This window comes from Babylonia areolata, chromosome 3, assembly GCF_041734735.1.
Source record: "Babylonia areolata isolate BAREFJ2019XMU chromosome 3, ASM4173473v1, whole genome shotgun sequence".
NCBI classification, from domain to species: Eukaryota; Metazoa; Mollusca; class Gastropoda; order Neogastropoda; family Buccinidae; genus Babylonia; species Babylonia areolata.
In genome coordinates this window covers 52,407,841-52,434,986 of record NC_134878.1, presented here as the reverse complement: position 1 = coordinate 52,434,986, position 27,146 = coordinate 52,407,841, and the positions used below count along the sequence as shown (strand labels likewise).

General features: G+C 40.3%; 1 protein-coding gene across 1 annotated transcript; it reads left to right on the top strand.

Moving 5' to 3' along the window:
* The first annotated feature begins 143 nt into the window (after positions 1–143).
* LOC143280621 (armadillo-like helical domain containing protein 1) lies at positions 144–27,146 on the top strand. Its single transcript, XM_076585338.1, has 12 exons — positions 144–510; positions 766–834; positions 3,145–3,311; positions 4,543–4,739; positions 6,406–6,490; positions 7,505–7,624; positions 8,755–8,830; positions 11,322–11,367; positions 13,942–14,025; positions 19,124–19,201; positions 20,141–20,222; positions 26,513–27,146. Exons 1-12 carry the CDS (start codon positions 305–307, stop codon positions 26,530–26,532), a joined length of 1,230 nt encoding a protein of 409 aa, XP_076441453.1. The 5' UTR covers positions 144–304; the 3' UTR covers positions 26,533–27,146.

Here is a 27,146-nt window from a genome sequence, read left to right as displayed (position 1 = left end):
GCTCTCAAATTCTCGGTGCCAGTTTTGTTTGAAACATGCGAGAGAGAAAGCGAAAGTTCGTTTTCGAAACGTAGTTCTGGATTGGTCAACTCTTTACAAAATCAACCAATCATTAAACGTGTTTTAACAGTCATTCAAAATGGCGTTATAGCAACTCGACAACAACGAACGAGATGAACACGACCAGAGTTGCTGCTTTTGAATAGTTTGCGTACACTTCCTTTGTGAGCTCAGGAGTTTGAACGTTTTGAAGCGGTAGGATTTGACGAACAGGCGACTCAGCTTGGCAAGAAAGTGATCAGATATGGGATCGGCTAAACAACAGACGTCAATCTCTCGTGTGATGAACATTTTGCAGGAATGGGACAAGGGAGCAAAACCTGTGCGTAAGAAGATCCTGGAAGATTTCATCTACCAAAACCAGAACAAGACAGGACCGGAACTGGAGCAGGAGTTTGCACAGGCCGGTAGCTTGTTTCTGGCCCGTCTGACAGCTTGGCTACGACTCACGTATCCTTAAAATGCTTTTTTTATTTTTTTTTATTTTTTTTTTTATTGTTCATAATGAATTCTACAGCATGCCCTTCGTCAGTTAAGTGTGCGGTGTGTGTGTGTGTGTGTGTGTGTGTGTGTGCGTGCTTCACTCGTTGTTGGTGAGTCTAGAGAGAGAGAGTGAAGATATTTTGATATGCATTGCCAAACAATGATTTCTAGACATATCCATGAGAAATGTTGTTCAATATTGTTTTCTTTAACAGATGTAAGTTACATGAATGGACAGTGTCTGACAGAACAGCTGAAGGCTCTTTCTATTTTCTTGTCAGCATCCAGTGGGTAAGTCATGTTCCTGTCTAAAGCATAATGCAGGATGAATATATTCATGTGTGGAATATCTATAGAATACCATCAGCTTTTAACAGCACGCAAAGTCTCAGCAAATTTGTTGTCATGCATTCATCAAACATGTTTTTAAGAGGTACAAACATGTCAAACTTTACTCATCTGACAGTGACATGCACACATACACACACACACACACACACACACACACACATATTGTGTGCAGCAATCAATCATTTTTCTTTAATGTACATGCATACACTCAGACGACATAGAAACACACACACACACACACACACACACACACACACACACACACACACACACACAAACTTTTACATATCACTGTCAATGCCACAAAGTGTGTTTTTTTATAAGTTGTGCGTTATGAGCCATGCAGATATTATGTATACAGACAGCAGATTTCAGTCCAAATTGATACATCATAGTCCGCAAATTACAGATGATTTCAGTTAAAATGTTGCATGATATAGGCTAAAAAATCATGGACACATTAGGCAGATTTGAGCAAAAGAAAAAGTTGGACAGAATTCTAGGCTGGAAATTATGGATGCCGGTGGTATATTGAAATAAAAAGAATAGTAGTTGTGTCATACTTACTGGCCAATATTCATGGACACAGGCATTTTTGTTTTAAGTAACGAGAACTTGAAGTAATGAATGAGAGTGTCCTGTACTGTTGAATCAACGCAAGTTCTTGGCAGATTAGAGTAATTACCAGTAATTTGATTAAAGTAATTAGAGTAAAACGTTAAAAAATAAATAAATAAAAAGTTGCACCTTGTAGGTCATGCAGAAATGGCGGAAATAACTGAAGGAGAACATACTGTCCTGTTGCATCATGCACTGTGGTTAAGCGTGACAGATTAGTGCCAGATTTTTCTTTTTTTTCTTTTTTTTTAAGTTGCACCTCGTTGACTGAAGGAGTACATACTGTTTTGTAACCCCATGCAGGCACAAGTTCATGGCACATTAGATTCAGATTAAAAAAGAAAGAAAAAATAAAAAGTTGCACCTCATTTGCCATTCAGAAATGACGGTACTGACTGAAGGAGTACATACTGTTTTGTCGCACCATGCTGGCACAAGTTCATGGCAGAATACAGTTAGATTTTTTTTTTTAAAAGAAGATTTTTTTTTAAGTTGTGCCTTGTAGGCCATTAACTTGATTGAGAAATAACTCACTCAGTCACTGACTGAAGAAGTATGTACTATTCTGTTGCACCAGGCACAAGTTGTGGCAGATGAGAGTGCTGAAAAAGAAAAAAACAATTACAATATTTTGTATTTCTTTTTATCACAACAGATTTCTCTGTGTGAAATTCAGGCTGCTCTCCCCAGGGAGAGCGCGTCACTATACTACAGCGCCACCTTTTTTTTAAAAATATTTTTCCTGTGTGTATTTTTATTTGTTTTTCCTATTGATGTGGATTTTTCTACAGAATTTTGCCAGGAACAACCCTTTTGTTGCCGTGGGTTCTTTTACGTGCGCTAAGTGCTGCACACGGGACCTCGGTTTATCGTCTCATCCGAATGACTAGCGTCCAGACCACCACTCAAGGTCTAGTGGAGGGGGAGAAAATATCGGTGGCTGAGCCGTGATTCGAACCAGTGCACTCAGATTCTCTCGCTTCCTAGGCGGACGTGTTACCTCTAGGCCATCACTCCACTACAGTACTGACCTTAGGAGTACATAGTGTTCTACTGCACCATGCAGGCACAAGTTCATGTCAGATAAGAGTTAAAAATTTTATTTTTTTTTAAAGATATTAAATATATGACAGTACAGACTGAAGGAGTACATGCTGTTTTTTCACACCATACAGGCACAAGTTCATGGCTGATGAGAGTTAAAAGAATGGGTTTTTTTGGGGTTTTTTTTAAATGACAGTACTGACCTTAGGAGTATATAATGTTTTGTCACACCATGCAGGCACAAGTCCATGGCAGATGAGAGTATAAAATAAAAAATAAAAAAAAGAAGAAAAAAAAATGACGGCAGTGACTGAAGGAGTACATACTGTTTTGTTGCACCATACAGATACAAGTTCATGGCAGATGAGATTGACAGCAAAAAAAAAAAAAAAAAAAATAAAAATAAAAATAATAATAAAAAAATAAAAAAAATTAAAAAATACTGACGGAAGGAGTACATACTATTTTGTTGCACCATGCATCAGGCACAAGTTCATGGTGGAGTTAACATTGCGTTTTGTTGCACCCTGCATCAGGCACAAATTCATGGCGGAGTTAACATAGCGTTTTTGTTGCACCCTCCACCAGGCACAAGTTCATGGCGGAGTTCCTGGAGGTGGGTGGGGTGCTGACGCTGCTGGAGATCCTGGGGCTGAAGCAGGGCAAGGAGGTGGACAAGACGGCCGCCCTGGCCTGTCTGCAGCACATCGCCAACGCCGGCCGCAAGTACAAGGAGCTCATCTGTGAAAGCTATGGTGAGTCAGTTAGCAGGGCTGCTGCTGGGGACAAGAGCCCTGTGTGTGTGTGTGTGTGTGCGTATGTGTGTGTGTGTGTGTGTGTTTGTCTGACTGTCTGTCTGTCTGTCTGACTGTGTGTTCTGTGTGTGTATGTGTTGTGTGTGTGTGTGTGTGTGTGTTATGTGTTGTGTGTGTTTTGTATGTGTGTGTGTTGTGTGTGTGTGTGGTGTGTGTGTGTGTGTGTGTGTTGTCTATGTGTGTGTGTGTGTGTGTGTGTGTCTGTGTGTGTCTGTGTGTGTGTGTGTGTGTGTGTGTATGTATGCAGGGGAATAGGGGTTGTATGAAGGAAAAGTAATTTGATGAAAGTTATCAGAATTTATGAATTCATGAAAAGTAATTTGATGAAAGTTATCAGAATTTATGAATTCATGAGGACAAAATATATTTACATGTGATGCATTAACAGTCCTCTGTATTTGCTTTATGCAATTTGAAAGTTATCAGAACTTATGAATTCATGAAGACAAAATATATACATGTGATGTATTAACAGTTCTCTGTATTTGCTCTATGCAATTTGAAAGTTATCAGAACTTGTGAATTCATGAGAACAAAATATATTTACATGTGATGTATTAACAGTTCTCTGTGTTGACTTTACGCAATTTGAAAATTATCAGAACTTGTGAATTCATGAGGACAAAGTATATACATGTGATGTATTAACAGTTCTCTGTGTTGACTTTACGCAATTTGAAAGTTATCAGAACTTGCGAATTCATGAGGACAAAATATATTTACATGTGATGTATTAACAGTTCTATGTGTTGACTTTATGCAGTTTGAAAGTTATCGGAACTTGTGAATTTGTGAGAACAAAATATATATACATGTGATGTATTAACAGTTCTCTGTGTTGACTTTACGCAATTTGAAAGTTATCAGAACTTGCGAATTCATGAGGACAAAATATATTTACATGTGATGTATTAACTGTTCTATGTGTTGACTTTATGCAGTTTGAAAGTTATCGGAACTTGTGAATTCGTGAGAACAAAATATATATACATGTGATGTATTAACAGTTCTATGTGTTGACTTTACGCAATTTGAAAATTATCAGAACTTCTGAGTTCATGAGAACAAAATATATATACATGTGATGTATGAACAAGTTCTCTGTATTCATTTGCTCTGTGCAATTATTTGAAACGATGGATGCGCTGTGGCGCTGTGCCGTGTGTCAAAGGTATCCGCGCGGTGGCGGAGTGCCTGGCCAAGGTGAAGTCGGAGGAGGCCCAGGACTCGTGCCGCAACCTGCTGCTGATGCTGGCCCAGGGCAACCCCCGCTTCCAGGTGCAGGTGTACAAGGGGCTTATCGCCCTGCTGCCCTGCACCTCCCCCAAGGCCCAGCAGATGGCCGCACACGCCCTGCGCGTCGTGCAGGTGATTTGTTATTTTGCTTTGTTTTGCTTTGCTTTGCTTGCTTGCTTGCTTTTGTTTTGGGGGGCTGTCAGTTATCTAATCTTATCACTTCTAAGATCATTTTGAACTGTGCATCCCCGGAAATGGAGTATGGCTGCCTAATAGGCGGGTTAAAAATGGTCATATACTTTAATAGCCCACTTGTGTACATACGAGTGAACGTGGGAGTTGCAGTCCACGAACAAAGAAGAAAGAAGATTTTCAACTGTGCCAGTCAGGACAGTTTTCACTTTCAGATCTGAAAAGGGTTGGTGGGTGTGTCTTTCTGTTTGTGTGTGTGTGTGTGTACATGTGTGTAAGTGTGTTTGTGTGTGTATCTGTATGTAATTGTGTGTTTGTGTGTGTGTGTGTGTGTGTGTGTGCGTGTGTGTGTGCATGCGTGCATGTGTGTGTATGTACATGTGTGTGTGTGTGTTTGTGTGCGTGTGTGTGAGTGTGTGTGTGAAAATGTCATGTGACATCTGAACAGCTGAGGAAGAAAACAGAAGGGCGGTATATATCTATCTCTCTGTATATATATATCCATCTCTCTCTCTCTCTCTCTCTCTCTCTCTATATATATATATATATACACACACATACATACATATACATAATGGGAGATAAACCTCAAAAGAAAAGAATTATCCTCCTTTTTTTTTTTCATTCTCAATTTTTCGCCGACAGAGCTTCATCAGGGGAACGTCTTGTCTGCGACATATTAAGTGCTTTTATGAAAGGACACGTCAACAATCATCATGGTTGGTTGCCAACATCCAGGGTCAAAACTCAAAGAGTCCGAAGAAAACACAAGATATATCCTGGACTTGCTGGCACTGCTCCGTGAGAAAATCATTCCCCAGGGGTAGATTCTTGGAAAAGAACAACGATAAACTCCAAAAGAAAATAATGGTCTTCCTTTTTTTTTTCATTTCAAATTTTTCACTCATTGGGCTTCATCAGGGAGAGTGTCTTGTCTGTGACTGTGTATTGTCTGTAAGTACATTACATCACAGACAAGATGCTCTCTTGATGAAGCTCTGTTCTCTCTCTCTGTCTGTCTGTCTGTCTGTCTGTCTGTCTATATCTATATTTGAATATCTATATATATAATGATAATAATGATGATAATTAGTATTTATATAGCGCTGATTCTTGTGCAGAGACAAATCAAAAGCGCTTTCACACCCAGGCATTCACACGTATGCATAACTCTAGTCTAAACTTGAGCGACTGAAGACAAAGAAGAGGCAGGGGAAGGAGGCTGTCATAGAAAGAGGTGGGTTTTAAGGCCAGACCTGAAAGAGCTGAGTGCGGAGACCAGGCGAAGCGAAAGAGGAAGTTCATTCCAGAAGCAAGGTCCACAGACAGAGAAAGAACGGCGACCGACAGTATATACATACATATTTGTATTTTGTATTTGTATTTCTTTTATCACAACAAATTTCTCTGTGTGAAATTTGGGCTGCTCTCCCCAGGGAGAGCGCGTCGCTATACTACAGCGCCACCCATTTTTTTTGTATTTTTTCCTGCGTGCAGATTCTCTCGCTTCCTAGGCAGAAACCCTACCTCTAGGCCATCACTCCACACATACATATAGATATTAGATAGATAGATAGTTTGACAGCGGATTCTTTTCTGTCCACAGCCCATTGTGGAGCATGCCAACCCCAGTATTGTGGAGCCCCTACTGAACCTTCTGCGTACCTTACACCTGGAAGTTCAGTTTGAAGGTGTGTTTTTGTGTGTCCATGTGTGTGTGTGTGTGTGTGTGTGTGTGTGTTTGAGTGTGTGTGTGTGTGTGTGTGTGTGTGTGTGTGTGTGTGTGTGTTTTACCTGAGTTTTTCAGATGTCATGTTTTCAAAACTTATATAAATGAAAGTCAAAACTTCTCAGTGTGTGTGTTTGTGTGTGTGTGTTTTTTTTGTTTTTGTGTGTGTGTGTGTGTGTGTGTGTGTGTGTGTGTGTGTTGTGTGTGTGTTTGTGTTTTATCTGTATGTGTTTTTTTTTTGGTAGGTTTTTTTCACCTGAGATATATATATATATATATATATATATATATATATATATGAAAACATGTGGGGGGGGGGGGTTAGGGGACTTTTAGCTGAGAGTTTCAGATGTCATATGTTTTCATAAACATATATAAATGAAAGTCTGAACTTCTCAGTGTGTGTGTGTGTGTGTGTGTGTGTGTGTGTTCCTGTTTGAAGCAACTGTTGGCAATGTTGCAGAATCAGCACTCTATGCATATGATCCATCTTTGTCAATTGACATTGTTGCACTTTAACCACATTCCTCTGCTTTTTGCAGTATTGGCAGGATGCTGGTTTGTTTGCTGCCCTTCAAAAGAAATGTATTGGTGGTTGGTTTGATGCAGTCTTTTGTTGGTTTGTGTGTGTGTGTGTGTGTGGCGTGTGTGTGTGTATGTGTTTTTTGTTGTTGTTGTTTTTGCCTGAGTTTCAGATGTCGTATGTTTTCATAAAGATGTATAAATGAAAAGTCTAAACTTCTCAGTGTCTGTGTCTGTGTCTATTAAACTTAAAATGTGTTGGTTTTTTTGTTGTTGTTTTTTTGCCTGAGTGTTTCAAGATGTCATATGTTTTCCTAAAGACATATTTATGAATGAAAGTGTAAACTTCTGTGTGTGTGTGTGTGTGTGTGTGTGTGTGTGTGTGTGTGTCTGCATGTGTGTGCATGTGTGTGTGTGTGTGTGTCTACATGTGTGTGTGTGTGTGTGTGTGCAGCCATAGAGCTGATCAAAGAGCTGATGAACTACGAGGTGGCCGAGTCCTTGCTGTCAGGTCTAGTGGCACTGCTGAGACCGGCCGTGGATGACATCAAACCCAAACAGGATGCGATGGACGGTAAGCGTTGGAATGGATTATTTAATGCCTGTGAATGTGTTTTGTTTGAAATGTACGTGCATATTTTGTATTTGTATTTGTATTTCTTTTTATCACAACAGATTTCTCTGTGTGAAATTCGGGCTGCTCTTCCCAGGGAGAGTGCGTCGCTACACTACAGCGCCACCCATTTTTTTTTTTTTTTTGATTTTTTCCTGCATGCAGTTTTATTTGTTTTTTCTATTGACGTGGATTTTTCTACAGAATTTTGTCAGGAACAACCCTTTTGTTGCCATGGGTTCTTTTACGTGCACTAAGTGCATGCTGCACATGGGACCTCGGTTTATCGTCTCATCCGAATGACTAGCGTCCAGACCACCTCTCAAGATCTAGTGGAGGGGGAGAAAATATCGGCGGCTGAACCATGATTCGAACCAGCGCGCTCAGATTCTCTCGCTTCCTAGGCGGACACCTTACCTCTAGGCCAACACTCCACACAGGAGTCAGTTTTTAGTGTATGTATATCTATATATGTACATTGATTGATAGATAGATAGACAGACAGATAAGATATATATAGATACAGATAGATAGATACATACATACATACATAAATATATACATACACCCCCGAAACCAGAGTATGGCTGCCTATATGGCAGGGTGAAAACGGTCATACACGTAAACTACAAGCCTTTTCGTGTACATACAAGTGAACGTTGGGAGTTGCAGCCCACGAACAAAGAAGAAGAAGAAGAGAAGATACATTCATACATATATACATACATACATTCATACATACATACATAGGTAGATCGATATATATATAGATAGTTGTTTGCACCTGTGTGTGTGTGTGTTTGAGAGAGTGAGATAGAAGAGGTAGCAGCTTTACCAAGAAATGCATAAGATGTTTAAAAAGAAAGAATATTGTATTTATTTGAAAAGGAACAAAATAACCCTTTCAAAATGTCTGTGTTTTTCTCAAATTGACGGACCGACAAACTGACAGATTGAGTGATTGAAATACTTATGAAGCAGAACTGTTGAAATGATTATGTTTTGATGAAAACTGTGCAATAAAAAAAAAATGATATGCAGCAGTGCTTCAAAATATGATGTGATGTGATGTGATGTGATGCCCCTTGCAGATCCCACCACAATGGATGATATGAACTCTCCGTTGCCCGTCTTTATCCAGCAAGCTGCTGCTGCCAAAACAATTGGGTATGACTGTTGTCGATATTTTTCACATGCATACACACTCACAGACAGAGAGAGAGACAGAGAGAGAGAGAGAGAGAGAGAGAGAGAGAGAGAGAGAGAGAGAAAGACATATATGCACACGCACACACACACACACACACACACACATATGCACATGCACACACACACACACGCACACAGTAACACAGAAACACACTCAGGTTTTAATGTCTTCATTTACCATTAGGAATGGAAAAAAAAGCAATATTTTTATGATAAAATTAAAATTTGGTGTCATATACTGTACCATGTCAAACTGATGCAAACTAGGCCTATGGTTTGCTCTGTTTGGCCAAATTTCGCGCGGCTAACGGTGAAAAGACGCCCCTCTTAGTCTGGCCCGCTCTTAGCCAATCAAACGCCTCTAACAGCTATAAGCGCTGAATCATTCCTTTGGCCAAGGCTCTCCACGCCATCTTGTCAGGTTTTCGCTCTGTCTCGTCTAACGCTTTTTTTGGCTATTAAGCGTTTTCATTTGGCCTTATTTTGTTGTATGCGGCTTGCATGTGTATTGTGCTTACATTCTGTGTACTCGTTTCGACTCGGCCCCCTCGATTTCTTCGTATTTTCTACCTCTGAGTCGATCCTGTCTTTCCTTTCTCTGTTGGGGTTCGTTTTGTTCGCTGGGTGCTTACGCGCGGTACCATGCCTCGTTTGCCATCCTACGAAGGCAGGGATCATGATGCTGGCAGAGATACTCGCCAAGAGACTCTCCCAGGCCCGGAGCTCATGATTTCTCCCGATAGGGACCGCGGCGATGCGTCTGCAGACGCTGATCGCGGAGGGGACGCTCGTCCCGATAAAACGGTCATGAAGGGGACCGGGGGGAAAGGGATTCGAGCGTCACCTCCCGAAGTGTCCCAGCGCGAGGCGGGTGGAAGGGGGAGTAGCACGTCCTCTCTTGGTGGTGGGAACTCGCGGCTGGGTGCGGACTCCCAAGGGGAGGCCGCCCCCCGCCGTTAATTTGTTCTGACTTTGACTTGTAACCTTCAAAACTGATTCACTCTGGGCATGGGAAGGGTAGGGTGAGTGAAACAGATACAAGAATTCCTGAACGAGTGCCAGACGGACGTTACAGCCATTCGGCTCCTCCCAGTGGCAAGGTCTGCAAGCGACACAGCTGTTTTGGCACAGTGTGGGGTCCTCATTGGATTGCTTACAAGCTTCTGACTCCCCTCCTATATATCAGTTGGTATTAACCCCTTGACAGTTGCTGACATGTGAAGTGTGCTCCTCAACGAAGGACAATTTAACTCACTCAGTACGGCCAGTCCTCTCTTCTCCTCTACACAGACCCCTCGGATGTCCAGTGGGTGTCTCAATGACCCAATCTTTAGATTCCGTCGTCAGACTTGTTGTATTGTTTGTCAACATTCACCTCTTCAGTACAAGAGCCTTCCGCTTGCAATATTTTGATGGTGATAATTGGGGTGAAACGCTGTTAACGTCGTCTCTTTCGCCGTTCGTATGGAGAGAGTTAACTCACTCCGGACGAATAGTTCTCTCCCATACTTTTCCCTGTAGACAACCCATTTCCTAGGGTTAGGAAAAAAATCACAAAAAATACGAAACATAAAGTAACTGAATGAAACTCACAGTACTTGACCCACTGACCCTTCTCCTCACGTCGTATGAACGCCCACCCCCCTCCATCTTGACTGCTCTCAGAAGCTGAATCACAATCAGTACCTATTTGCCAGTAACTTTCTTCACTGCAGATACTTTATTCAACGCCTTCATCATCTTCGTCAATGTCGAAACTTTCAGTTTGAAGCATTTCAGTCACTTCAGCAGCGGTAAAAGCTGCTGTCGTGATCTAGTTTGCTCAAAAAATTTCCACTTGTATCGCCTGTGACGCCATTTTCGATATGTATGCAGACTAGCTTGTCGTGTGGGGTCCTGAACTTGCTGGCTTGCTGTGGAGTGTGTTGTTACGGAATCTCATGAAAAAACTTTCCATTCGACCCTTGACACATTCGCAATGCCTGGTGTACCTGTAATTGTTATGCTACACCATGAGGAAAACGTGGAAAAAATTTTAATCGTTGAAAACGCTATAGTGTTCTGTAATCTGGAACACTACCTTATGTCAGGAACACTATAACGTTCCATCGCCCAGAGTGAGTTAACTGCCTAAATGAGATGAGTTTCAGGTTACATACAGGTCAGTGTGTTGAATTCTGTCCTTTATTTTAGCGTCTTTAGTTGTTTGTGCACAAGAAGCAGCAGCAGTGCAAATTCAAGCCTCACTAATTGCATTTTAGCAAGGTTTTAGCAGTCACAGGGTTAAAATTCCTCAACCAGTACCGTTTGTTTGTTTTAACCATGTTTATTGTTTCATTTCATTTTCATTTTGTACGATGGAAAAAAAAAAAAAAAAAAAAAAACCCAGCAGCATTGTCACAAGAATTGCTTGTTGAATAAAATTCAAACTTGTTTGTTTGATTTTCAGCATTCTGGCAGGGGAGACCAATCAACTGGCAGAAAAACTCATACAGGTAGGCACAGCTGTCCTATATCATTGATTAATTCTATTTCAGTTTCAGTTTCTCCAAGGAGGCATCACTGCGTTTGGACAAATCCATATACCCTACACCACATCTGCTAGGCAGATGCCTGACAGCACTGTGACCCAACGTGTTTGTCAGGCCTTGAGTGCATGCTTATATGTTTGTGTACTTATCAGAGTGGATTTCTTTTTACATAATTTTGCCAGAGGACAACACTTTTATTGCCATGGGTTCTTTTTCAGTGCACCAAATGCGTGCTGCACATGGGGCCTCAGTTTATTGTCTCATCCGAAAGACTTGATGCTCAGTTCTTCTTCTTCTTCTTCTGTGTTCACTCATATGCACACGAGTGGGCTCTTGCGTGTATGACCGTTTTCACCCCGCCATGCAGGCAGCCACACTCCGCCTTCGGGGGTGTGCATGCTGGGTATGTTCTGGTTTCCATAACCCACTGAACGCTGACATGGATTACAGGATCTTTAACATGCATATTTGATCTTCTGCTTGCATATACACGCGAAGGGGGTTCAGGCACTAGCAGGTCTGCACATATGTTGACCTGGGAGATCGTAAAAATCTCCACCCTTTACCCACTAAGGCGCCGTCACCGCAATTCGAACCCGGGACCCTCAGATTGACAGTCCAATGCTTTAACCACTCGGCTATTTCGCCCGTCGATGCTCAGTTCAATTTTCCAGTCAAACTTGGGAGAAAAGGGCGAGAGCGGGATTTGAACCCATGCCCTCACGGACTCTCTGTATTGGCAGCTGAGCACCTTGGTTAAACCCTTCAGCCCTTTAACTCACTCAGTACGGCCAGCCCTCTCTTCTCCTCTACACAGACCCCTCGGATGTCCAGTGGGTGTCTGAATGACCCAACCTTTAGCTTCTGTCGTCAGAATTGTGGTATTCTTTGTCAACATTCACCTCTTCAGTGTAAGAGCCTTCCGCTTGTAATATTTTGATGGTGGTAATTGGGGTGAAATGCTGTTATCGTTGTCTCTTTCAGCCGTTCGTATGGAGAGAGTTAAGGTCTTCTGCCTGTACAGTCCCCCCCCCCCCAACCCCCCCTCTCCAGCCTGGCTGCATCAACGGGGAAGGGGCGCTTCACTTCAGGCATAAGTTTATAGCAACTGCTCAACCAATAGCTACCAAATTTCTGATAATGACTGAAATATGATTTTGACACAAATTGTTGAAGTCTCAAGATGAGGGATGCAATAGTTTTCTTGTAACTTTAAATCCAAATCAGAAATAGTAAAAAAAAAAATGTCAGCTTTTGTCGATGTTGAACGTTGTGGTCTATCTTCTTGATTGAAATGTCGACCACTTTGTCAAGACTGGTTGATAATTTCATCTCCTTCACTTTCTCAAAGAAATATGAGATGAATTATAAGACAAATCATCATTATATGGGTCGAACTTACTGCTAGAGTCCATCATTATTTCATCGAGCACTTTCTGTGCAGTGAGTCTTTGATGTTTTACCATATCGATGCAGAAAACCAGATAAAAAACACACTAATGGTTTGATTTTCGAAGTGAAACTTCGCGTGCAAATGAGGAAGGAAGTTAAGTTGGAGTTACTTCCCTTTCATAGCAGTTTAACGTGTAATAATGAGCTGACGATCCGGTTTAAATAAACGGGTTTCTTCGCAGCGGCACACGCTTCTCAGGCGGGTGCAGGGTTGAATGAGTTAACCATTCTGCCATCTTCCTCCTTAACTCACTCAGTACGGCCAGTCCTCTCTTCTCTTCTACACAGACCCCTTGGATGTCCAGTGGGTGTCTGAATGACCCAACCTTTAGCTTCCGTCGTCAGAATTGTAGTATTCTTTGTTAACATTCACCTCTTCAGTGTAAGAGCCTTCCGCTTGTAATATTTTGATGATGGTAATTGGGGTGAAACGCTGTTAACGTCGTCTCTTTCGCCGTTCGTATGGAAAGAGTTAAATCTATTATTAGATGGTACTTAATGTGGCTCTCACCGTTTGTAGATGATCGGAAGAAGTTATGCTGACAGTGTGAGAGAGAGAAAGGTGTAGATCAATTGGGATAGTAAATTTTAATCTTTAAGAAAAATCCATAAATAAAAACACTCTCACACTGCCTTCACATATTTTGGATGAAAAATGATGATTGATTGAAAAGTTCTGTTCATCAGTTTTAGTGTCACTCATCTGTGTAATTAAGTATAATGGTGACATGCTAATTGTCATAAGGGGCAAGCTTTTGCTTACAAAGCAGTGTGAAACACTTACAGTGGCAGTGAAACTTTGTATTCTGTTTAAAATATTTTGTCTACTTGTGGTGGTGGTACATGTATTGGTAATTGAAATGTTGGTGGTGTCAAATTATGTGTGGTGTGTGTGTGTGTGTGTGTGTGCGTGCGCGCGTGCATGCGTGCATATGTATTTATAAAAGAGTTTGGAAGAGTCTGTCACTGAAATAAAAAAAAAACAAAAAAATGTCCAACATTTACAACCATCAAACCAGACCCCCCTCCCACCCCACCCCCCCTCCTCCCACCAGTTGCTTAAGCCTTGCACTGTTCATCTGACAGATGCGTGTGGTCCACAACCTCCTCTTCGCCATGGGCAACACAGACTATGCTGACAGTCAGCGCCAAGCCAGCATCACTCTGGAGGTCAGTCAGACATAAGGTTGAAGGTAAAAGGCTCGTTTCAGTTTCCAGTTTCAGTTTCAGTTTCTCAAGGAGGCGGTCACTGCGTTTAGACAAATCCGTATACGCTACACCACATTGATTTATTGATGTGGATACTTCTGTAGCGCCTATCCTCGGTCAGAGACCAAGCTCTAAGTGCTTTACATACACGGGGACATTTGCACCACAGGCTGCCTACCTGGGTAGAGCCGACTGACGGCTGCCACTGGGCAGGTGGCTGACCAGCAGCATAATGCAACACACGGTTATGTAGGGGAGATAAGGTGGTAAAGGGTTGTTGCCTCATGTACCCATGTAGACTCGCACCACACTCACATCCAGTTCTCCATTCAATTCTTTATTAATTTTCAAACCAAAACTTAAACAAAAAGCAAACAAAAAACCCCCAAAAAAACAACAACAAAAAACAGAAAAAAAACAACCTGAAAGATAAGAAGCAAAACAAGCAAAATTAATAGCAAGGAAACAAAAGGGTATACTATGTCCACATGATCATGGCAAATTAATGGTGACTAAACAAAGGAAATTAATACCATGTCCACATGATCATGGCAAAACATAAAACCAAGAACAACATCTACTATATCTACATGATCATGGCAAATTAATGGTGATTAAACAAATATTACCATGTCCACATGATCATGGTAAAACATTATAAAACCAAGAACAGTATCTACCATGTCCACATGATCATGACAAATTAATGGTGACTAAACTAAGGAAATTAATACAATGTCCACATGATCATGGCAAAACATGATAAAACCAAGAACAACATCTACCATGTCCACATGATCATGGCAAATTAATGGTGATTAAAACAAATATTACCATGTCCACATGATCACGGTGAAACAATAGAAAAACAAGAAACAGCATCAACCATGCCCACATGATCATGGTGAAATAATATCAGTGAAGCAAAACAACATCTGCCATGTCCACATGACCATGGCAAGTTAATAATGATTACACAAAATTCCATATTTATCGTCAAAACATACTGTATTACAGAAATCATTGAAAAATAAGGAATTACTTTCAGTTTGAAGGAACTTGCAGCAAATGAGCAAGCAGTAAGTGGAATTTTTCCACAGATAAAATCATGGAATTCTGTGAAGTTCTTTCGCAGACAGTAATATCAACACATACAATTAAAACCATAACCAAGATGTTTCTTGATTAGCAAGGGGTTGGTAGCTATATGTTTTCCTAAATAACAAAAATAATGTTCAATGTATGGGGCCTTGTGAGCACAACCCCATAATGAGTCCTTAAAAACAACAGCAATAAACAAACACACACAAGAACACTAACACACACCTCAGGACGAACATGTTCCCACAGGTGCTCATGCCCGCTGCCTGTCAGCCTCACACACACATTCTGCCGGTGAACCTAAGTCACTGAAAACAAGTTGACAATCATCAGCACCTAAAGACGGGTGCAATAGCCGAGTGGTTAAAGCGTTGGACTGTCAATCTGAGGGTCCTGGGTTCGAATCACGGTGACGGCGCCTGGTGGGTAAAGGGTGGAGATTTTTACGATCTCCCAGGTCAACATGTGTGCAGACCTGCTAGTGCCTGAACCCCCTTCATGTGTATGTGCAAGCAGAAGATCAAATACGCACGTTAAAGATCCTGTAATCCATGTCAGCGTTCGGTGGGTTATGGAAACAAGAACATACCCAGCATGCACACCCCCGAAAACGGAGTATGGCTGTCTACATTGCGGGGTAAAAACGGTCATACACGTAAAAGCCCACTTGTATGCATACGAGTGAACGCAGAAGAAGAAGAATCAGCACCTAAAATCACTAGTCCAGATCTCAACGTAACTGGACATTAGGGAACAACCAAGCTATCAGAAAACCTGCTGTACAATGGTATATTACTTCAATCTCACCTTAGCACAATGCTCTCTCTCTCTCTCACACACACGCACACACTCAGAATCTTCATCAGCTACTCCATCTTTATGCTGACGGTCACTTAGCCAAAAGTCTCATTCCTGGCTAAACTACAGCAAATAATACAGTTTAAACAGTACACAAAAAATCGAACGTTCAGCATCTCTCAGCTTTTTTACAACAACAACAAAAACAAAACCTTATATTTTTCTGGTTCTAAATGTCTGCTTCATGCTTTAGAACTGTGTTTATACTGGAAGGTCACAAAATAACCTTGACACATGAACCCTAGGCCCGGTGTGTATTGCCATACCAAAAATCTTAACAGCCACACACCAGCCTATAAACTATTAGTTCTTTTTGAGTTGCAAGAAGTGGTCAACAGCAAAAAATTAATTATATGTAAAGGAAAGAGTCTTCTCTTGAAATAAACTTGCAATATCACTGACTAGAAACAGTTCATAATAAAATGAACATTAAACAATCTTTTATAAATAACATAGTTCTTCCATGATAATTTATGTCACAAGAAAAACAACAACAAAATTATGCTCTATAAAAAGTCTGCATGAGACTTTTGCAAGCAAAAGACATTTAATATAGCGGCATACAGAATAAAAATTGAACAGCACTCTTTAGTAATATCTAATAATTCTTGGCAGGCAAATTTTCCAAAGTCAGACTTTCTTCTGAATAGTATGCCATAAAAATGTTTTTCTTAACAAGAAAAAAAAACAAAAATTCAATCTTCAGCCAAACAAGTGGTTTGTAACTTGTTGGTTTTCCGGCAGACAACCAAGACCGAATTTATATCAGAGAAAAATCTCACATACCTAGTCTCTCCCTTTCCACAAAGCACCTGCTTGCTCTGTTATGTTGTCTCTCCAGTGGTTGGAGCTAAAGTGGTACCCAGAGCTCTTAGAAAATGCCCAAGGTACTGTTTTCATCCTTCCTCAACACACTGTAGTACCCTCAGATTCAGTCCCAACAATACTATTATTCACAAAATAATAAACATAAAATTTTCTGAAACTCTAACCTAAAGCAGAAAAAAACAAAAAACTTACCAACTAGGCCAAGTTAGGTTGGTATACAAAAATAAAGAAAGATATTCCTACACCTCAAATGGCGGGAAAATTAACAAAGGGCGCTTACAACCCCTCATTAATTAGCTGTAGACATTCCAAGACATAATTCAACCAGGGTCCCCGATAGCTCAGAGGTATAAGCCAAGTGGTCGAAGGGAGATAACCTAGCCCTTCCACTCAGTTCAGTATAATTGGAAACCAACATTCCTGCTGCGTATGAGAGGCCAATTTATTGCCCTCTCACGTTTAGTCAGGCCTTGAGTCCTTGCATATGCATTTGTGTACCTATCAGAGTGAATTTCTTCAACAGAATTTTGCCAGAGGGCAAAAACACTCTTGTTGCCATGGGTTCTTTTTCAGTGCGCCAAGTGCATTGCTGCACACGGAACCTTGGTTTATTGTCTCATCCGAATGACCAGACGCTCAGTTTGATTTTTCCAGTCAAACTTGGGAGAAAGGGCGACAGCGGGATTCAAACCCACACCCTCACAGACTCCGTATTGGCAGATGAGTGTCTTATTATTCAAGCTTTCTAACTGGAAGAGAAAAGTATTTTTTTAAATTTTTTTTACACACACACACACACACACACACACACACACAAAAAAAAACATGTGGAAGCTGGCATAACGCGTAGTCCTACAGTATCAGCCATTCTGCATGGGTCGTGATTAATTAATCAGTTAACTCACTCAGTACAGCCAGTCCTCTCTTCTCCTCTACACAGACCCCTCAGATGTCCAGTGGGTGTCTGAATGACCCAACCTTTAGCTTCCATCGTCAGAATTGTGGTATTCTTTGTCAACATTCACCTCTTCAGTATAAGAGCCTTCCGCTTGCAATATTTTGATGATGGTAATTGGGGTGAAGCGCTGTTAACGTCGTCTCTTTCGCCGTTCGTATGGAGAGAGTTAACCATCCTGCCACTTCCCTTCTGAAAAGATCCCATAACCTTTTATGGCCATCAGGGCAGTGATGTCATGTCCACTGTGTCCAGGGCTCGGCACAGGAAGGCAGTGATGTCATATCCACTGTGTCTAGGGCTCGGCACAGGAAGGCAGTGATGTCATATCCACTGTGTCCAGGGCTCGGCACAGGAAGGCAGTGATGTCATATCCACTGTGTCTAGGGCTCGGCACAGGAAGGCAGTGATGTCATATCCACTGTGTCTAGGGCTTGGCACAGGAAGGCAGTGATGTCATATCCACTGTGTCTAGGGCTCGGCACAGGAAGGCAGTGATGTCATATCCACTGTGTCCAGGGCTCGGCACAGGAAGGCAGTGATGTCATATCCACTGTGTCTAGGCACTCAGCATTGGAATGTGGGGGCCCAGTATACTCTCTCCTCTGCCATTTTAAACTTCCCCCAGCTGAAGTCGGGTTACCCATTTGCTCACACCTGGTTTGAGTGAGGACAATTGGAGCGAAGTGCTTTTCCCAAGGACACAACACCATGCTGAAACAGGTGATGGGAGTCTCCCATGGGACCGACGGATGAGTAGGCAGGCAGGCTTCTCTGTCGGTGTGTGTCCTCATATGGGAGAAGAGGCTGATTCTGGATGCACAGCACTTCCCACAGGTGTTGCAAGGGAAAACGTCTCCAGAAGTTGAGCCCTGCTTCCTTCGCTCACGCTTCTCCTTAATGGCCAGCGTTCTCTTGTTTTCAAACGTCTTTATGCCGCTAGAGCACAGCATCCTCCAGCGAGAGCGGTCAAGGGCATCAGTTTCCCAGGAAGCGATGTCTATGTCACAGGCTTCGAAACAGGTGATTCATACTTAAACACACATGCACACGCACACACACAAACACACACACCCCACACACATACTCACACACACACGTGGGAATACAAAAGTACACACACATATACACAACATACATACATACACACATGCACAGAACACACACACACACTCACATATACACAACACTCTCTGTTTGCCTGTCTGTCTGTTTGTCTGTCTCTCCCTCTGTCTTTTACATTCACTTGCTTATCTTTTGAACCATGATTATGTATATATAATTATATTGTTCACTTTGAGTTCCGGACTGTTGCAGCATTTCTGCCGCACATTTTCCATTGTCGATGACCAGGTGCGGGATGCCATGGGAGAGACGCTGTACGACTTGTTCATGGTAAATGCGTTTATTGTTAGCTATGAAAATAGTATTTGTATTTTTTGTATTTGTGTTTCTTTTTATCACAACACACTTCTCTGTGCGAAATTCGGGCTGCTCTCCCCAGGGAGAGCGCATCGCTACACTACAGCGCCACCCATTTTTTTGTATTTTTTCCTGTGTGCAGTTTAATTTGTTTTTTCCTATCGAAGTGGACTTTTCTTCAGAACTTGGCCAGGAACAACCCTTTTGTGGCCGTGGGTTCTTTTACGTGCGCTAAGTGCATGCTGCACGCGGGACCTCGGTTTATCGTCTCATCCAATGCTAGCGTCCAGACCACCACTGAAAGGGGGAGAAAATATCGGCGGCTGAGCGATGCACTCTCCCTGGGGAGAGCAGCCCGAATTTCACACAGAGAAATCTGTTGTGACAAAAAGAGAAATACAGTACAATACAAACCTGTGAACACTTTTGCCTCCTAGTCTGACACATTACCACTCGGCCACCAAGCTCATACATGATGCTACAGGTTGTGTGAGTTGTGACTGGCCTTGAAATGACTTGACCTGACTTGTGTTTTGACTGTCAATCTGAGGGTCCCGGGTTCGAATCACGGTGACGGCGCCTGGTGGGTAAAGGGTGGAGATTTTTACAATCTCCCAGGTCAACATATGTGCAGACCTACAAGTGCCTGAACCCCCTTCGTGTGTATATGCAAGCAGAAGATCAAATACGCACGTTAAAGATCCTGTCATTCATGTCAGCGTTCGGTGGGTTATGGAAACAAGAACATACCCAGCATGCACACCCCCGAGTATGGCTGCCTACATGGCGGGGTAAAAACGGTCATACACGTAAAAGCCCACTCGTGTGCATACGAGTGAACGTGGGAGTTGCAGCCCACGAACGCAGAAGAAGAAGAGAAGAAGAAAGAAGACTTGTGTTTCCTTTCCGCAGTCCAACCCGGAGACCCTGTACATCAACATGAACCACGTGCAGGCAGACGTCCTTGTCTCCAACAAAGTGAACATTCCTAAAGGTAGGTGGTGATGGCACTTTTATCTAGAGCTCTTTGTGTGTGTGTGTGTGTGTGTGTGTGTGTTTTCCTGTGTGGGTCCGATTTCGGAGTGCATTTCTCTCTGCTCTGCTGTGTGTGTTTTTGTGTGTTTGTGTGTGTGTGTGTGTGTGTGTGTGTGTGTGTGGTTGTGATTCTTATTGATGGTGTGTGGTAATTCATGGACTGTCCATCTCTTAGTGTGGGCCTTTCACTTATTTACAGCTAGTGTTGTTTTCATTTGTGGTGTGGAAGTGTGCTTCTTCTTTTTTTCATTGTTGTTGTTGTTGTCAGTTTCTAGTTTTGTTTTCTTAGAGAAAAAAACAACTTAACTGATAGTGTGTGACTTATGTGTGCTTTTCTTTGGTGATGTAATTTTCATGTGTGTGTGTGTGTGCGTGCATGCGAGAGAATGTGTGTTAAGTATGTGTGTGTTTGTGCGTATTTTTTTAATTTGACGTAAGTGCTTTTTATGTGTGTGTGTGTGTGTGTGTGTGTGTGTGTGTGTGTAAGTGGTAAATATGTGGTGAATAAATCAAAACAATGAGATCATTTTGAAAAGAAAAAAAAAACACACATTGTATAGGATCATGGGCACTTGCATGCATATTTTCATGTGATGTTTCATTGTTTATCAGGCGTATGATTTATCTCACATTTCCTGATAAAGTCTCAAACAAACTGTTTAGTTACTGAGAGTATTTGAGTGCCTGTGTGTGTGTGTGTAGTAGTAGTAGTAGTAGTAGATTTGTATATGTATATTGGTGTGCACTTTCACAATCACTCATGGCATACACCTGCATGCTTATGTTGATGTAAACAATAAGAACATGTTCACTTTTACAAACACACATGGTATACACATGTATGGTTATGTTCATGTAAACAAGGATGTGTGGACACTTTCACAAACACACATGATACGCACATGTCTGCGTTTGATTCACACATGGACACACCATTATTTGGTTTTGTTTATTTGTTTGCTTGTTTGTTTGTGCATTGTAGGCACTTCCACAAACACACATGATATGCACATGTATGCATTTGATACACACATGGACATACCATTTACTTGATTTTGTTTGTTTGTGTGTTTGTTTGTTTGTTTGTTTGTGCATTTGAATATAAACTGATGGCAGTGGTGTGTTTCATTTTCAGCACATGGTAATTTATTGTTTCTTTTCACCCCCCCTGCCTCTTCATTTTTTTTTTTTTTTAGTGTAGATAAGTGTACATGTACTCATTCCTATTTTACTGACATGTCATTGTTTGATGGATGACCTAAATAACACACTTGGTGGACAGTTTAGTGTAAGTGGTTTGTTTTGGGTTAAGGTTTTCTTGTTGTTTTTCTTATGTTTTTTTGTTTTTTTGTTTCCAAGATATATCGTGATTGTATTTGCATTGATAATGATTTTATATATATAAGAAATATTTTTTCTTATGTTTTTTTGTTTTTTTTTGTTTCCAAGATATATCGTGATTGTATTTGCATTGATAATGATTTTATATATATAAGAAATAAAAGAACAATGAGGCTATGAGAGTGAAGGATTAAACAACAATAAAGAGTGGTGACTTGTCTCCATTTACTTTCAATTCATTTCGAGTCAAAAATCCATTTGAGGTAACCATGTGTGTTCTTTCTGTATTGTCCATGTAGGATATTCAGGATGAAAAGGCTATGCCAGTCTTGAATAAAAACTTTTTTTTTTTTTTAGTGTGTTAGCACATTTCTTTTTGTCCTTGCTGCTGTCTGCCCATGTCAAATGATCGGTCTAGGGACAGGCTTTCGGAGCTTCCTTTTTGGGAGGGAAGTGTCTGGATTTGTTCTAACGTTCCTTTTATTTACCTGTGTGCTAGCAGAATTGGTAGCATAAGCAGCACTGACTTGAAGTTGCGTACCTATAGTAAATGGAGTGACCACACTTTATTGGTATTTTATATATGGGTGTAATTGTTCCTCAATGGATGGTTATTGACAAGTTGCTTTCTACTTTCTGTAACGTATGGTACTGGAGGAGTAATGATGAAATAAAGAAATGAGTGGATTGATTCACAAACTATAGATAAATAGGCAAATGAATACATGAGGTGATAGATAAATGGATATCACCTAATCATATAAAGTGCAATCAAAAAATTTTTTAATGAAATGAAAAAGGAAAGCATCCTGTCCATTTGATTGAAATGTCTTCTTCATAAGCATACAAATAAGATTTATTTGATTAACTGCACTCGACTTCCATGTTCTATGTCAATGTGTAAGCATGGTTTCATTGATTCAGTGGTACTGTTCAAATTATGAGACTTTCTTGTGAGAGTAAGAGCACGAAAATAGGTTTTTGATTATATAAGAAACTACCTAGAACATGAAAATTGTGTCAAAATTATTATAAGAAAATACTCCCCCCCCCACCCCCCTCCTCCTGTCAGTTCTGATTTTCCTGAAATGTCTTTGAAGTAACACTCTTTGAAGAGATTGTTGAAATTCCACAACCTTGTTTTGTAATAGGTTTGGGATTATGTATAATTCAGTTATTTTTATTTGCTTAATTAAAATGGATTATGCAAAACTGAATTCAGAATCTATTAACTGTTAACAAAATCATTCTTGAGTATAACAGGCTCCTAACACTGCCAAAAACAAAAACAAACAAAAAAAAAAATGTTTGTAAACTCGCTGTACTTACACACTCTCTGGGCTGTTGTCAACATGCCTCAGGCTCATGTTGTACTTGCTGTAGATGTTTGGACCTACAGTTTATCGTGTGTTGTACTAACTTTTTTCCTATTCTTCATTTCTGTTATTTTCTCAAACCTGTTATTCTGTGTGTATATCCACTGAACTTTTTTTTCCCCCCCCACTGTTTCCACTGTGTGAGTTGTTTTCCTACCCTGGGATTTATTAACTGTACATGCATCTGCTATTTTGGGATGATATATATCAGACTTTGTGGACTTTTATTTTGTTCCTTGAAATAATCAATATCCGGTTTCTATTACTGATTTTTTTTTTTTGGATTAAAACATTTTTTTTTTTTTTAGGTGCACTGAAAAGTTTCTGGAAGTGCACATGCAAATTTGGGCTTGGGATGAATGGTCAAAAAAAAAAAAAAAAAAAAAAAGTCGTAAATCCATGAACACAACAACCAAGACAAACAAAAAAACAAAACAAATAGCAATAAAAGCTGAGGAAAAGAGATATTTCTGTTATTGTTTTTTTTTTTCTCCAATATTTTTTCTGTTGTTGTTTTTTTGGGGTTTTTTTTCTGCTTGTTTCCAGCTCTATTAGTCTTGTATTTTCACATTAGTAGTTGTTTTTTTCATTTGAAAATGTCTTCTTTTTTTTCTTTTTTTTTTTTTTTGCATGAATTCATCTGCATGACTTTATCCGTGGGTGTGTTCATCAGCATGTTTGAGCCTCCTTAGTTTTTTTTTGTTTTGTTTTGTTTTTAGTTCTGTGTACATGTCTGTTTTTCCTTCAGTGTCTTTCTCTCTGTGTCTCTTTGTATCTCTCTCTTTTTGATTGAGGGACATTTTCCACCTTTTCTCTTCATTAATATTTTTCTTACATCTTACATAGGTTTTCATAATATGTCACAGTAGTGTTAGAACTTAAAAGTCTTGCACCAGTTTTCTTTTACACAGTGTGTGCTGTTGGTATTGAATGTGTGTGTATGTCTGTGTGTGAGAGAGAAAGAGAGAGTGTATGTATGAGAGAGAAAGAGAGAGATATAGCTAGAGAGAGAGAGAGAGAGAGAGAGAGAGTTAATATTATATTTTGATTTCACATATAATATGCCTTGTGAATAAATACCTGTCCACTAAGGCACATTACCAGCTGGGGGAAAAAAAAAGAAATCCCCAAAAAGATCCTACTTTTTTCAATTCTTGGCATCCATTTTTCATGTGACTCATATTTCCATTGCAGTTTCACTCTGATTTTTTTTTTTTTTTTTTTTTTTTTTTGCTTCAAAATTTCTCCCATTGACTGAAGTTTTTGACCACATCTGTTGCTCCATTACAGTGTTTTCCCCCACCAAGGAAAAAGCATACAAAAAAGTTATATGCTTTTTTTTTTTTTTTTTTTTTTTCATGTAGCCGAGTTCTCACATTAAGTGCAGTGCAGTTTGTCATGTTTCTGACTGCTGTCAGCCTCTTCTTCCTCCACTTTATGTGCTCTTGCTCTACACATTCCTTCCTTCTGCTTCCATCTGAACTATCCCTTCAGCTGCTTTTGTCTACCTCAGTCAATGATATAGTCACTTTTTCGCTGCGGCGGAAATGGCAGTTTGATGGTGAGGTGAGTTTTGCTGTCAGTTACTGAGTGCTGAGGTCACAGAGCAAAAGCCATCTGCCTGTCAATGGTGGAGAGGTCCACACTGTATTGTTATACCCCAGCCTCTTTCCTTTGGAATGAGTGCATGGATGGGGAAGAAGGCAGGTTAATATATATATATATATATATATTGCGCCTCTCTGTTGGGGAGTTAAGGCAGTGGAGATAATCACGGTATGACACCAAGGTTCGCTGTCAGCAGTTGTTTCCCTTGGAAGGCAAGGAGTGCTTTTGCAAGCATTGTGACTGTTTTATCGAGGGTGGCTCCTGATGTATACCTTTTTTAGCCAGTCACACAGTCGTTCTGTTCTGGTCCTCAGTGCCCCTGACTCTCTCTCCCCCACCCTCCAGGATGTCCCAAGTCTCCCCGGTTCCCTGTGTTCAGCAGCAGCATTAATTTATAATTTTTATATAAATATATTATTTATAAATAAATAATTTTTATTATTATTATTATTTATTTATTTTATTTTATTTTATTTTTTTAAAATTATTTTATTATTATTATTATTATTATTACTACTACTACCTTTTTCTATATTATAATTATTATTTATTTATTTATTTATGTAAGCTTATCTATTATTTATCCCCCCCCCCTTTTTTTTCTTCTTTTTTTTTTCTTTTTTTCTCAAGGCCTGACTAAGCGCGTTGGGTTACGCTGCTGGTCAGGCATCTGCTTGGCAGATGTGGTGTAGCGTATATGTTTTTTTCCGAACGCAGTGACGCCTCCTTGAGCTACTGAAACTGATACTGATACTGAAACTCAGCAGCAGCAGCTGTCTCCTCGCTGCTGCAGCTCTCTGTACTGGCCTTGCCCTGCTCAGCCTGTTTCTTTCAGGGTCATCTCAGTGTCAGGGGCCTGTGGTTTTGATTTTGTTGTTGTTGTTGTTGTTGTTGTTTTCTTGAGTAAGGTATAGTGCTCCTGTTCTCTTCTCTTGTCTTGCTGGAGCCTTAGCAAGGTCGATGTCCACCTGAGTTCCAGCCTCAGGGGCTTACCTCTTCTCTCTTGTATTGCATTGCATTGTATTGTATTGTATTGTATTGTATTTTTTTGTCACAACAGATTTCTCTGTATGAAATTCGGGCTGCTCTCTTCCCCAGGGAGAGCTCATTGCTACACTGGAGAGTGCCACCCTTTTTTGTCTTATCTTTAAAAAAAAAAAAAAATTTCTGCCTGCAATTTTATTTGTTTTTTTTTTTCTATCGAAGTGGATTTTTCTTCAGAATTTTTTTGCCAGAGACAACCCTTTTGTTGCTGTGGGTTCTTTTTTTTTTTTATATGTGTTAAATGCATGCTGCACCAGGGGACCTCAGTTTATCGTCTCGTGCGAATGATGTGGTTGTTTTCACCTTGCTGCAGAGCAGCCCTGCTCCTTTCCTTCTGGTACTATCCTGTCCTCCTCTCCCCCTGCTGTCCTCCCATTGCAATCACCCCCACAGGCCTGCCCTGGTTGTCTCTGGGTGTCCTCAGGGCCTGGTCATTTCACTTCTCTCTCTCTCTCCTTTTGTCAGATTGGTGCCGGTACTTTTATTTTTGAGGCATGGGAGTGTAGAGCTGTCATAAATTACTGTCTGTGTGTCATGTTAAGTTTGGGAAATTAAAAGATGATTTGTGTGGGGGCGGGGGGAAGGGGAATAAGGGTTTGGAGAAGGCGAAGGCACAGGGGGTGTATCTTTATTGTCACAATATTTCAGAAGTTTTAAGTGCCAGAGTAGTTTGTCTTCTTGTTCAGTGATTCATTTGATTTTTTGCACACTGCTCTGTTTCATGTTAATCAATGCTATAGAAACTTTTATATGTCTTAAATGAGTTCACATTGTTGTAATGGAGTAAATATTCAGCTGGGGTTTGAGTGACTGATAGATTGACTGACTGACTGATTGATTGATTGCTTAACCCATTCTGTTTTTTCTTTTTCTTTTTCAGCTGTTGCTTCAGTAGACTGATGGAGATGCCATGCAATATGCCAAGACCAAGAACTTCATTGTGGTCAAAGGATATCACACACACACACACACACACACACACACACACACACACACACACACACACACATTTCCTCTTGATGTTTTTGTGTCTTTTCAAATCTTTTTTTTTAATTTTTATTTTTTAATAAAATAAATATATAATTTATTTCAATGTTGTTGAAGTACAGGTAGGAAAATACAACTGATAAAGACAAAGACATAACCAACAACTATTCAGTGACTGATACCATTGAGAGAAATATATTTAACATTCCGCCCAATGGAACCATTAGGAATTTGCTGCTGCTGTTATGAAGTATTGTTATGTTACTGGTTTAATTCATAATTGGAATGGTTTTTCTTTCATATGTATCCATTATTTATTTATGTATTTATTTATTCATTTGTTTGTTTATTTATCTATTTATTTATTTATTTATTTATTCATCAACAAGGTATGTACAAGTGCATTTTCATACTAAAAGGAAACGTTTTGCATGTGTTTTTTTTAATGTATACAAAATACCATTTCCTAAACTTTTCTTTTTGTATATTTGCTGAATGCATGAATCACAAATTAAACATTGAAAAGA

Coding starts and splice junctions, on each gene's coding strand:
- LOC143280621 (XM_076585338.1), top strand. CDS start 305: ATGGGATCGGCTAAACAACAGACGTCAATCTCTCGTGTGATGAACATT. Junction 835..3,144: donor TTCTTGTCAGCATCCAGTGG/GTAAGTCATGTT, acceptor ACCCTCCACCAG/GCACAAGTTCATGGCGGAGT. Junction 11,368..13,941: donor TGGCAGAAAAACTCATACAG/GTAGGCACAGCT, acceptor TTCATCTGACAG/ATGCGTGTGGTCCACAACCT.